Source organism: Rhagoletis zephyria, unplaced genomic scaffold (genome assembly GCF_001687245.7).
Source record: "Rhagoletis zephyria isolate East Lansing unplaced genomic scaffold, Rhagoletis_zephyria_1.1 Rzeph_scaffold_00012, whole genome shotgun sequence".
Taxonomy (NCBI): Eukaryota; Metazoa; Arthropoda; class Insecta; order Diptera; family Tephritidae; genus Rhagoletis; species Rhagoletis zephyria.
Window position 1 is genome coordinate 297,429 of NW_016157096.1, and position 13,005 is coordinate 310,433.

The following is a 13,005-nucleotide window of genomic DNA, read 5'->3' on the forward strand; positions in this document are numbered from 1 at the left end:
TTTTAATATTAAAAAATAAATAAAATAATTTTTTTGTATATATATAAATTTTGTTCAAGGCACATTGACCCACCTGTACAAAAATTGTGGCGCGGCATGGACAAAAATTTTACAATTTCGGACCGAAAAATATGAAAACCAGCTAAGTTGCCACGTTACATTTGTGACATTCCGATAAAACCAAATATGTTTGTGATTTTAGAAGTTTTGATTTTATTTAAAAAAAAATCAATGTATTTTCCTGCAGAAAATGTAGACTTTTATTTAATGTTTATTAAAATTACACCTTAAAATACTAGTTAATGGCTGAAATATTGGAAGGGAACAGAGAAATTGAGTGTTTTGTCAAAAATTAACAAAAATTACCAAAATTCGAGATAACTTATTTTACTGGATATAGAGAAATAATTGCCACTTTTCACTTGGCTGGCCGAGATTTCTTCAATTTTACATTTTAGAATTTTTGTGTCGGATTGACAAAGTTGCGCTTGAGGGTTATGTATTTNATTTTAGAATTTTTGTGTCGGATTGACAAAGTTGCGCTTGAGGGTGATGAATTTGCGGGGAGATGTGCTGCTGTAGTATTTAAGAATGGAATATCTTGACCTTGAGAAATATGCGAATGCGTTTATGATTGAAATAGTTATTGTTGTATTTGAGTATACGTGTAATTATGTGCATATGTATGTATGCTGCCGTGATTTGTACATATGTACATTTATATGCATGTTCGTAGTTTTTTTGGCAGTAATATGCACATACATATATATGCATGTAAAAACGTTATCAAGTAATGGAGCATGTATGTATGTACATATGTACATATATATGCGTGGGAAATGCATTTTCATTTGAATCCAAAACTATTGGGGCATATTCGTAGTTGAAATAAAGTTTGCAGCTTTTCACAGATATTCCATTGAAAATAATGTAAAAAAGCTATAACTAATTTTAATGTCGACTTTATTTTGACTATGAATATGCCCCAGTTATTTATGTACATATATAAATACGAGCATTGCAGTGAAAAATGATCATGCAACACATTTTTTGTCAAAATAAATGTTCATAAAACTCAAAAATAACTTTTCGAGAAAAACAACTTTGAAGTTAGTTAACAAGCGTCAAGTCAATGTGTCCATATTTAAAATGAATTTGTGAAAAAACTAAGGCAGCTAGAAAGCTGTGGTTTGTTGCATTGAAAAAAGTGTAGCATCTACCATGCGAATCGGTAAAAAAGTAAACTCGATTTTTTTTTTTACCCAAAGCGCCTCTGAAATGCCGACGGCAAATCTGAATCTATCACAATCACCATTTTACGAAATGAGGATTGGGCACCAACGTACAACTCATAGGCTATATTTCTTTATTCATTCTGAACGTTTGGAATAAACTTTTTTGTTTACTTATTCTTTAGAACGTTCCTGATGATATGTTAACGTATATTTCAAACGTATTCTGTTTATTCCGGCTGTGAAATGGGATTATCCGGAATGTATAAAGAAACGCAGCCATAATGTTTTAAATAAGTAGAGCAATTACTGAAAATAAAAACACATTCAATGCATATCCAATAATTTATTTATTTTTAATTGTAATTACAAGTTTTTGTTTTCATATGCTTGCTGGTTTGGTTAACAGATGATAAACATTCAGTTTGCAGGTTTGCAGACTTTGCAGCACAGTAACATGAAATTTAGCTTTTCTCTGTTACGACCCATGGTTGAAACGTTTCAGAAAATAATGAAGAAGAGCAGATTTACGATTTGCATCTTCTCATAATATATACGTTCTCTGGGTGCACACACATGCATTTACATATGTATGTACATACAAACGAGCACCAATTAATTTTATTTAAAGAAATGGCGTGTCGTCTATTTCCGCTGTAGCAAACGTAGTACATAGGGCGACATCTAGATGTCATCTACCTCGTCCTATTCACTACAGATGTCGCCCTATGCACTATGCGGAACTTTTCAAAGCAAAGGTTTTATGGTGTCGGACACACAACATTGAAAGTTTCTGGATCCACAACATTGAAAGTTTCTGGACACACAACATTGCAAGTTGATAAAAGCGTTGTAAAAAATAAATCAAGTATTTGAACAATTTTAACCTTAAAACGTTTATTTAGGCGAAAAAAATTGTAATTGCTTTTTTTTTAATAACTTCGGGAAGCTTCCAAATGGAATGTTCATATTAGAGGCAATGAAAGTTGACATCAAATACAGCGTTTCTGTAAAGTTTTAGGAGTGTGCCACCAAAAATTAAAGATACTTAAAAATGTCAACATTAAACGATTAAAATGCTCTTCTTGCCAAAACGAACCAATCTAGAGTAATATAAAACTAGTGTGTCACGAAATGAAAAAAAAAAAATCACATTTATTACAAGATGAGGGTAATTTACGAAGCAAAAATTCCAATTTTACAATTTTTATTGGCACACTCGGAATTCATTCGGAGATTCTTTTATACTTGAAAAAATTAATATATACGTATTCGCGTGAAGAATACTGTAGAAAAATATTTCACGCCAATATTTAATTACTTTTAAATAATAAGACTTTTAAGTTAAGGCGTGCGAGTAGACGTGTTAACTGACTTGTGTATGGTGCTACGGGGCGTATACGTTACATACACAACTAAGGGTATATGAGCACGAGTTGTTATTAACCGACTTCCAAAAAAGGAGGAGGTTATCAGTTCGTCGGAATCTTTTTTTTTATTTTTTTTTTTTATGTATGTTACCGCATAACTTTGGACCACGTCAACCGATTTCGATAATTCTTTTTGCATCGGAAAGGTAGTGTCTCAGAGGTGGTCCCATACTGGTCTGGTTAAGATCCGATCAGTGGATCATGAGATATACATATATATATTTTTTTTATATGAGAGTTGAAGTCGGTTTTTTTTTTGCTAAAAATTACTAGTTTTGAATTTTTAAGAATATCTTTTTTAAGTTTTCATTTAAATATAATTTCAGTGGACTGTTTTCGACCAAAAACACGCACATTTTGTTAACACACATTTGCAATAACTTCAAAATAAGACTTATTTCTCTTACAAAAAAAAAAAAGTTGCGGAACAAACGTTAGTGAATAGATATTCTGCCGAAATTCACAACAAAATCTACATTTTTTCTATATTAACCTAACGGCTATGATCTTTATAATAAAATCATATTTTAACCGTTACACTCGGATTTCTATTTTTCCGAACATATTTATCTGTTACTTTATTATTTTTATTTTTTCGATCAAGAATAATCGTAATTTATTTCTTCGATACATTTTTTATAATTATTTTTGATTTTTTTTTGTGATCATATTATAACCGTTATTTTCAGATTCGATTTTTTAGCTCATAGAAGTTTAAATCTGTCATAAAAACGCAAGCAAAAATAAAAATAACGATTAAATTTGGCCGAAAAAATCATATTTTACGTTTATTTTTGATCGTAAAAATAAAAATAAAAATATAACGATTTTGCAATAATCTAAAAATACAAATCTTGATATTTAACGATTATTTTGAGGTGCCTGGTCGTAAACGATCTAACAATAATCATTAAAGCAGAATTTATGGCCAAGAAAAAAAATCTTGAAATGAGATTTTCGTACTCCGTGTAAGAATTTTCGGAGTTACGGTACTTTTGAGACCGCTGTTCTTAATTTCAGTATTTATTTAGTATAAAATTCCCGTTATTTTTCTGAGTGCGGTATCAAAAACTATTACCCGGGAAACTTTATTAGTACGCTTTTGGGTAAAATCTGTAAATCAAGAAGGTAGAAGTCCACAGAAAATAAAATGACAGAACTTAGTGCCTCTAAAAAATATGCAACATTTGTTCATATCATTCCGCCCCAGAAAATGTGTTTGGAAATGCTGCACAGTATTGTTCAATCTCCTTCTTTAGTTTTTCACTGTCTCTCGAATTGACTTCCTCCCCTATCGCTGAGCTAATCACCGACCAGATCAACCTAGATGGGCAGCCAGTTCGAAAACGACCTATCCCTACTTCAGAATTTGAGTTGAAGAACGCCCTATCTCAAACGAAAATACATTGAAAATGTGCTGAGATAGGGCGTTTTTGAATCAAATTCTGGCTGCTAAGATAGGTCGACCTTCCAATCAGCCATCGAAATGAAGCCATCAAAAACTTTTCTTTATCTACTTGGATTTCGGGGCCTAGAGGTAGATGACCGCTATTTCGAATAGTTTTACAAAAATATTATTTTACAAGCGCAAACTAACGCCTATGCTACATACATAAGTACTTAAACATAAATAGATTATGTATGTATATGTACTAGGAATGTTAATCCCGAGATCCCGGCCTTTCATAATAATAATAAAAAAATAATCCCGGGATTTTCTTGATTTGTAATTTTCACTGATGGAAATATTAGAAACTCCTTTTCTTGACCAGTATTGGCCATATTTCTTTTTTCTTTAATAATTAATATTCTTTTATAAATGTCTAGCTCATCACACATATACATAACACCAAGCGATAGTAAATTTACACACAAAAATCAATATATCGCGAAACCATGGGCCAAATATAGTAAAATTTAATTTTTAGTTTTTCACCCTGACGTCAGTTAATCAAAAATGATAAACAAAAAATTCAGTGAAATCTGCTTAGAGAAGAAGTATGGGTATCAGATTAAAGAAGAAATTCTGTAGAATTTAACCAGATTCAATTTTTCGGTGCATAAGGACTGGTAAGTATTGAAAATGTCCTTTTAAAATTTTATCTTTGAAATTTCCCAATAATTGTTTTTAAAAAAATTATATGTTAAAGACTTATATAGACTCGATAACGTCCTCGGATTTCGTCCTTCTAACTTTATCAGCTTAAAAAATTACCTATTCGTCCTTGGAAATCCAACAAATTTTAACTTTTTTTAATTCCAAAGAAATTTCCTCTTTCATTTGGTACCCATATTTTTATTCTATATTGCATTGAATTTTTTAAATAATTTTTGGAATTAATCATATCTTTGAAATTACAAAGTCCTTTAAAATAAATTCTGAGGTCAGAGAGAAAATAAAAACGCCACTTTAAATAAAAAAGTAGGTTTCAAACCCATTTATTTATTATTTATTTTATGGTAGGAGAGATAGAAGCAATTTTTTCGATTTAAGTAGTTGAAAAGTAATGAATATCTAAATCCAGAGACTAATCCCGGGATTGTCATAACGACATCCCAAAAATCCCGAGAATGTAAAAAGCGAAAAAATTAGCAGTACGTAGTTATGGGCAGTCTTAAAATAGACCACCTAATTAGTTTTAACCTTTACCACATTAGTGCTTTGTCGGTTTCTAAATACATACATACATACATACTCGTACATATACCTGACGATTTCCTCCAACTAACTACATTCATTTCATTTATTATGCTCAATGCTTCATGTTTTTGCAACAATATTATATTTCCGCCTATATAGAGGTATTTAAGGACATTTGTTAGCTGCAGGATAAAAACAAATTTATCGATTTTTTCTGCCGAGTCGAGTTGACGTCAATACATTAGGCTCAAACAACCGTTCCGGCCGCCACATTATGACGTGAAAAGCTTTTACAAGTTATGCTGATGAGTTTTGTTGTTACACGAAGCTATACATGCATTTATTTATGTATGCTCAAACTTGAGTGTCTATCTATGTATTTATGTGCATTAGACTGATTCACTCCTTATACAAAAAAAAAAAAAAAAAGAAACTCGGTACTGGTTTTCCATTGGAATTATAAAATGTATTATATTTAAGACTTGCGCGAAAACATTTCTATTCATTAAAAACTTTGTTCTTTCAAATCGGTCCAGCTCACGTAAATCTTAAGATTTTTCCTAAATATTTTGGTCTAAGTCATCAAATATTATAAATTTTGTGATCCCGCCGGAAAAAGCTGCAACTTTTTTTGGAGAGGCAACCTAATGTACATATGTAAATAGTAGTAGAGGTGTTTGTATGATTGTCCTCCGCAAGAAGAAAAGCAACATTCGCCTGCAAGTGGCACAATCAAGTAGATATGCCATCGACGAAAGAAAACTCATACATTAGCACCATACTTAATTGTATATAAAATTTACACAACAATAAAATTTGCTTGGTAGGGGCTTTTGTTGTTTTATTTACTTCACGCAAAGCCAATGAAATTCGTACAGTCATACAAAAGCTATGTAGAGACTAGTTGTAAACTAGTACAAAAAGGTTGTATGTTTGATCAGTCATCACTAGTTTCAACCGGCGCACAGATCTATAGGCGATCAGCGGGATAAAACACCTAGGCCTTTCCCTAATGCTTAGTTGCTCTTGGGCGTAGAACAGGCACGATTGTAAGTAAATGGTTTAAGTTGATATCTTAACGAAATTCGGCACTTATTCCTTATTGTCAAAAGCAAGCTCTAGATTTTACTATAGGACAGCTACCTATGTATGTACTTAACGGGGAGGGACTACTGCCACAAAACACAGACATTCTTATGTAAATAAGTAAATGCAGATATCTTTAAAACAGTTAGGGTGTGGTTGAAAGTGGAGCAAAAATGAAAAAAGTGCGCTGATAAGTCAGTCAGTTACATGAAAGTAGTAAACACAAAGAACTCGAAACGTGTCGTCTACAAAAACCAGAAAATCAAATAAAAGAAATGAGAATACCTAAACCGGCGGAAAAGTAATAAAAAGGACTTGGTAACAAAAAAGTAACTTCATAATGAAATTGAAATTGAGCTCTTAATGTTTTTTGTTGTATGTATGTACCTTTCATGTCGAGGTTTTAGGCGACAACCACCAGTTATGCATGTCTATGCTAATGCAAATATTGAGAGTAGAGGCGGCAAACAAAATGAAGGATGTGCAAACAAATGCAAATGAGTACAACATTCTAAGTGCTTTTGAAATTTCAGCGAGAAGACTTTGAAGAATGTGATAAGTATTGTGGGGTAAGGCCAATAAATAAGTAGTATGTATGTATATGGAATTGATACCTACAGAGAGTGAAATATGGAAATAAAAAAGGCATATCAAGCAAAACAACAAAGAGTAGATTAAAATGAAATAAAAGAATCTTCAAATATTTAAAAAAAAATTACAAGTACAAAATAAAGAAGCGGGAAAAAAGTGTTAACAAATTTTACTAAATTTTGACTTTGGATCTCATTAACTTGAAATGTCATTGAAACTTATCCATTTAAACTCATAAACTCGCTGAGTTATAGCTAGCCGAACGCAAATATTTTTCGAGTTTTTGCCATTTAAAAAATTTATATTTTTTCAGACCCTGGTAGAGGGCCGGTAATTTTTTTAATTTTGCAATTTTCGTGAATGTCTTTACTTTGTACGTAGAACAAAATTGAAGGGTGCCTCTTGTTGTTGACATTTTAGTGGCCACCCTAATGTACATAAGTATATTAGGGTGGTCCAAAATGCATGTGAAAAAGTAAAGTCGGACTTTTTATGCCGTTCAACCAATTTGTATCAAACTCTGTGTGGTTATTGTGCTCGCCACATAAAAGCAAAACGTTGAAAATGATTGAAATCGGACTAAAATGACGGCCGCTTTTCATATAATGGTAAATTTCGGAAATGCTTGAAATGCTTGGTTTTTTTATTTATTTTCCCTTTTGCATTTTGTGCATTTAATGGTGATTTTGGCGGTCCTATAAAATATAGTTACTATAAAAAAATGGTTAAATAAACAATTGGATATTATTATTGGGAATCTTCTGAAGAGAAACAGAGCTAATTGTCGGGAGGATTATATTCTCCCTCTAATGAAATAGATAGGGTGAAGTACACTAGTACGTTGATAGGGGACGAAGAAAGTTCTTGTGAGCAATGAGGGATAAGCAACTTGCAGAAAAATATACATACATATACACAAATATACGTACATACGAAGATACATACATATATTTTTCAATCCTAATGAGCTTTAGTCACAACATTTTTAGGGCTTCAACTAACCAACCGCATATCCTGATACAACCCCAATTTAAGCCAACGCCTCCTCCTTCCTATTTGCTATGTACCTATGTAAATCACTCGTCAAACGAATTAATGCAAAACTTGCTTTGTTCGAAAAACAAATCAGAAAATAATAGTATTTATAACACCCGTTCGCCTTTATGCCCATCAATGTTTTTGTTTTTTTTTTTTTTGTTGCTTCTGTAGCAAGCTAATGACAACAGATTTTCTCAACAGTGCAAATTGAATTGGTGCTTAGTGATTACATCCTGTGGCGCGTGTATTTATTAACTTATTTCGCAACACTCACTTTCCTCTTTTAGACTCTTTCCTCCCTATTCCGCTTCTTTTCGAGCGAGTAAGTTGTGACAAGAGGAAAAGTTGTTGCCACTTGATAAATGCCCAGTGTGCACGATGTCAATGCCAGGCGTTTGTAAATATGAATGCTGATGACGAGGGTACTTAGTAGGTGTGTAGGAGGCATTTAACTAAATACATATTTTATAGCTTTATTCTGGGTAACGCTGTATTAAAAGGTGTGGTGGCCACAAAGTAATTTTCGTTTGGAATATTTGATGAGTGGTGTGCATGGAGCTCAATGAATGCGAAAGAATTCCTAGATTTGGTTGGGTCATTAATTGGATGCTAATGCTGCTGATAGATTTTAATTGTTTATTTACATTTGTATGCTTTATGAATAAAATTTATTATTTATTATTATTATTTACGAAAGCTAATTATGCTAATGAGGATAATAATGTAAGAAATTTAGTATTACTTATATGTACATACATATATACAGGCTGCTCTAAATCATCCGTCCACCTCCTTTGAAATGGAGGGAATAGTTTTTTTTATTGTAAAATGTAAAAATATGACCTACCAAACTGAGAAGATAGAGCATCTTCTGGTGGTATTACCGACTTTCAGTTTCAACCGGAAGTGGGTTAAACTTACCGGAAGTCCGTTTTTTTTATACTAGACACATACATAACTCTTTACTGCAGACCCAAATTTTGAGGATAAAAATACATAACTTTTGTTTGAAACTTTTTTTCGGGAGTGCCTTTTTCAACCTCTAAATTAGCTTCGAACTTCAACTCGTTTTGGACTTCTAAAATGAGTGAAAGTTTTTTATTGGAAAACGAAAAAATTTGTATGCATTATCAAGTCGAGGATGGTCTTTCTTTTGGTAGTATTGCCGACTTTCGGGTTCAACCGGTAAGGAGTTGAACTGAGCAATTATTTTTTCTTAAAATTTCAGAATCTTTGATATCTGATATTTGTTTTTTAAATTAACGCCAATCGGCTTTGTACATAATAGAGTTATTAAATACAATAGTTAACCAAAACAAAACGTAAATAATTGTAAAATTGCAACTGCTGTCGGTATAGCAATAGTAACATAAAACAACAATAGTAACATAAATACAACTTGTAACATAGACTCAGAGTATTGGTTTTAAAGTAAGTACACCTTAAATTTTACTTAAATTTTTTTAGTAAATCGAGTAAAAGGTCTGAAATTTTAAGAAAAAGCAATTGCTTAGTTTTTATTCATAGGGTCCATTATTTAAACAATTCAAAAATTATAACGATTTACATATAGTACATACATGCATACACATGACCACATACTTAACACTTACCTTCGAGTAACTCTCAGTGGAGCGAATATCATTGATAGTCCATGGCAGCATAGCAGCGGAATAGCGCGGATCTACAGAAGCGCTGCCGCGGTAGGTTAACGAAACGAGACGAGTTTTCATGTTGGTTGGAATACTGGCGGCTAGTGAGTTTTAACTTGAATGCAATATTAACCGAAAATAACCACGTTAAACTTTCTTAGTACACACTAAAATTTACTTAAATTCGTTTATTCGTTTTGCCATTAAATTTTATTCATAAAATTATTTTTTAAGGCATTCAAAAACTTCTCGCGGTGCTCATGACTCATTTGGAGCATTCGAAAAGAATATCTAAATCAAAAATGTGGGCATACACAGAAGTACTATTTAGGAGGCAGTTTTAAATTTTTGGCAAGAGTGTATAGGTAGGTATGAGTGTCACAGTTTCCAAATCCTAGCTAACAGTTCCTTTCAAGCAATGGCAGTTAGTAGTTATAATGGTTATTACACATATGTATGGGCATACAAATGTACGTATTAAGTGTATGGAGTTCCAAAAATACACAAAATTGAGCACGCGACCAAAGGAATTTAGGACACAGGCCGCCAAACGAAAAATCAGACAAAGAATTACTGAATTTTATGGTGGAGTTGGCATATTTTTTTATGCTTTTAGATATACACATGCACATACATATGTAGTTGTTTATTCTTACTGGATTTGCCTATGCAACGCCGCAAGCTTGTCCATTCATCCAATCGGAAAGGCACAAACAACTAGGTATGTATGTACTTTGGCCAGAGTGCGGCTGCCTTTTTTCCCTTGGTCTTGTTTTTATTGCGAATATCGATTTTTCATGAATTTTTCTACCCAAGCAATGGAGGTTGCTGCTCCGGTTTTGCATACAGCATAGGTTTTCAAAGCGACGCACAGCGAAGATTTTCTTTTATTCCCACAGGATAAAAGTGTGAATCAGATTGTTTAGGTAGATAAGCATGTAGACTTCCAAGCCAGGTAGGCAGGCAGCCAGACAAGCAGTAATTCAAACAAATCAGCAAGCCGTAATTCACTTCGTGCACTGCACTACTATTTCATTTTTAATGCAGCAATTTTTGTGGTGTAAGCACCTTGCTTTTTCTTTATTTGTAGATTTCAATACTTTTTAAATATTCAATTGAAGTATAAATATATTAAAAACAACTTTCCACTAAAACTTAAACACTTTACAAAAGTCCACACCGCCCAGACACAACGAATATCCACTGAAAACTGCCACTGACTAAACAGGACACAGCAGTTATCACCAATGTCCGTAAGGCATTTTATTTCTCTATATCCTTGCGCAGTGTTTTGCCTTGCAAATTGCTTCGCTTTTCACATTATCCTTCTGCAGATTTAGCACTCTTTTTCTCACAAAACACTTGAAATTCGCGGGCGCAGTCGCCGTTTTGAATGTTTTTATTCGCTTTGCCACTTTGCACCTGGTTGACATTTGAAATCGGCCGTTGCCGCGCCGCTCAATAACAACTCTGTTGCTGACGAACGCGCTGAGCAAAGCAAAAGATGATAACTGCTCGAATATTAAATACACAAACCTATGTCAAGAAACTCAAAGTACCATCACACAGGGTGCATTGAAATTTTAAGAATCAATTAAGGGAAATACAAATCGAGCGTAAATTTTTCCATTTCCGGTAATTTTTTACGTTTCAATGAAGTGAAGTTTTCTTTGATTTTATCATGATAAAAATATAGTAAGGTAGAACCGCTGAGAGTCACTTTTAAAATTCTTGACGTTTCCAAACAATTTAATTTTTAAATTTACTCACAAACTCACACACACATTTTCATTTTGAATCTCAAGCAACAACAATTTCGAACAATTTCAATTTTTTATTTTCACTTTCATATGATTTTAAAATGTTGGCAAACTTCAAAAAAAAATCATGGCCGACAAATTGAGAGAACGGTTATACCTCTGGTCTCCGGCAGGAAATCTAATTTCCATAAGAGAAATCAGCCGCCAAAGGACATCGCGTGGTTCCATGCCGGTATGTTAAACCGAACTTCGCGCCGGTGGAGCTGGGGCAAAAGCTAATATGTACATATCGCACATTGTCTTCAAAAGAGGCACAACTCAAAATTACACGTTTGTTAGAAAATGCGAAAAACTATTTCGATGATAATCCTATGGCCAAGCGAGACTTTACCTTAGGTTTTTTCTGACAAATTATAAAAAAAAAAATTGCTCCAGCTTTTGCTGAAAGGTAAATAAAAGCTTTGTGTACATTTTAGCGCATAATTTTAAAAATGCCAAATTTTGAGTTGCGCCTCTTTTGAAGAAGGTGTGCGATATTCTGATCAGGGCTTTGCCTCTTTGACGAAAACTATTCGACAATACCTAACCTCCCTCCATGGCCTTAGATTACTTCGGTATCAACATTAGCTGATCGATGAGATGGCAAGACATGGTATGGCAACAAAATGCCCATTGAAACAATAATTTCCCGTAGGATTGTCAGTTGTGAAAATTTTAAATTAATAAAATAAATTTTATGCAACTACAATTATATTGTTGCAGCGCCTTTCCATCGTCCCTGCCGCAGCCTAAGCAGCACGCGGCATTTAGCTGATTGCACTTTCTCCAACGGCAGTGCGTACAGAAAACTTGGCGACAACACCGCCACCGCGTCAATGTGCGCCTACGCAAAAATAGCAAAAGCCGCGCAGCAGGTTTTCGCCCTTCGTCTGAGCCAAAAATAGACAGCCGAACATTTTAATTTGTTTTTTTATATAAATTTTTGCATTCTGCGCCTTTTTGTCTGTGCGAATATGGCAAGAAGGCGAGTTACTGAGCGCATCGAATGCATTTTTATGTGTATGTATGTATGTATATGTATGTGAGAATGAATTGACAGCCGGCAAGTGTGTCTAGGTATGTATATGGAATATGGTTGTTCGTAAGTGTGCTTTATGCAACTAAACTGCAGATGAATTTTTCGCAATCTACATACATACATATATGAACGATGAGGGCCCTAAAAGGCTTTGGCACGGAATGCACTGAGTGCCGGTGAGTTTGAATGATTTGCCTGAAGTAGCATAGCCAAAAATATGCAAAATACCGACGCACGCACAACGAAAAATTATAATTAAATGATAATATTGAAAACATTGAAGGGAGTATGTAAGTGGCGCACAGTAATCGATAAGATAACTCAGCTAGTTGGCAATATATGTATGTAGCGTGAATGTGTATTGTAAATATGCGCTTATTTGTATAATTATTTGTGTATGTTAAGTGCATAGTTATAAAAATTAAGTATCTAAAAATGTATGTACATATGTATGTATGTATATGTAGCCACTTATATGATTTTATGTTCATGTCTGC

General features: G+C 33.4%; 1 protein-coding gene across 5 annotated transcripts in view; it reads right to left on the reverse strand.

The window, feature by feature from the left end:
* Positions 1–11,138, reverse strand: part of plx (PTB_TBC1D1_like and TBC domain-containing protein plx) — a 94,864-nt gene extending 83,726 nt beyond the window's left edge. The window contains exons 1-2 of one of the 5 annotated variants that reach the window (XM_017610499.1): positions 10,771–11,138; positions 9,632–9,785 (exon numbers count right to left, since the gene is read on the reverse strand). In XM_017610499.1, the coding sequence (XP_017465988.1) occupies positions 9,632–9,751 (120 nt within the window). In that variant the 5' untranslated portion in view covers positions 9,752–9,785; positions 10,771–11,138. Of the gene's footprint in view, positions 1–9,631 lie in introns of all 5 variants that reach the window. The other 4 variants (XM_017610480.1, XM_017610490.1, XM_017610506.1 and 1 more) reach the window with 4 other exon arrangements.
* Positions 11,139–13,005: the final 1,867 nt, after the last annotated feature.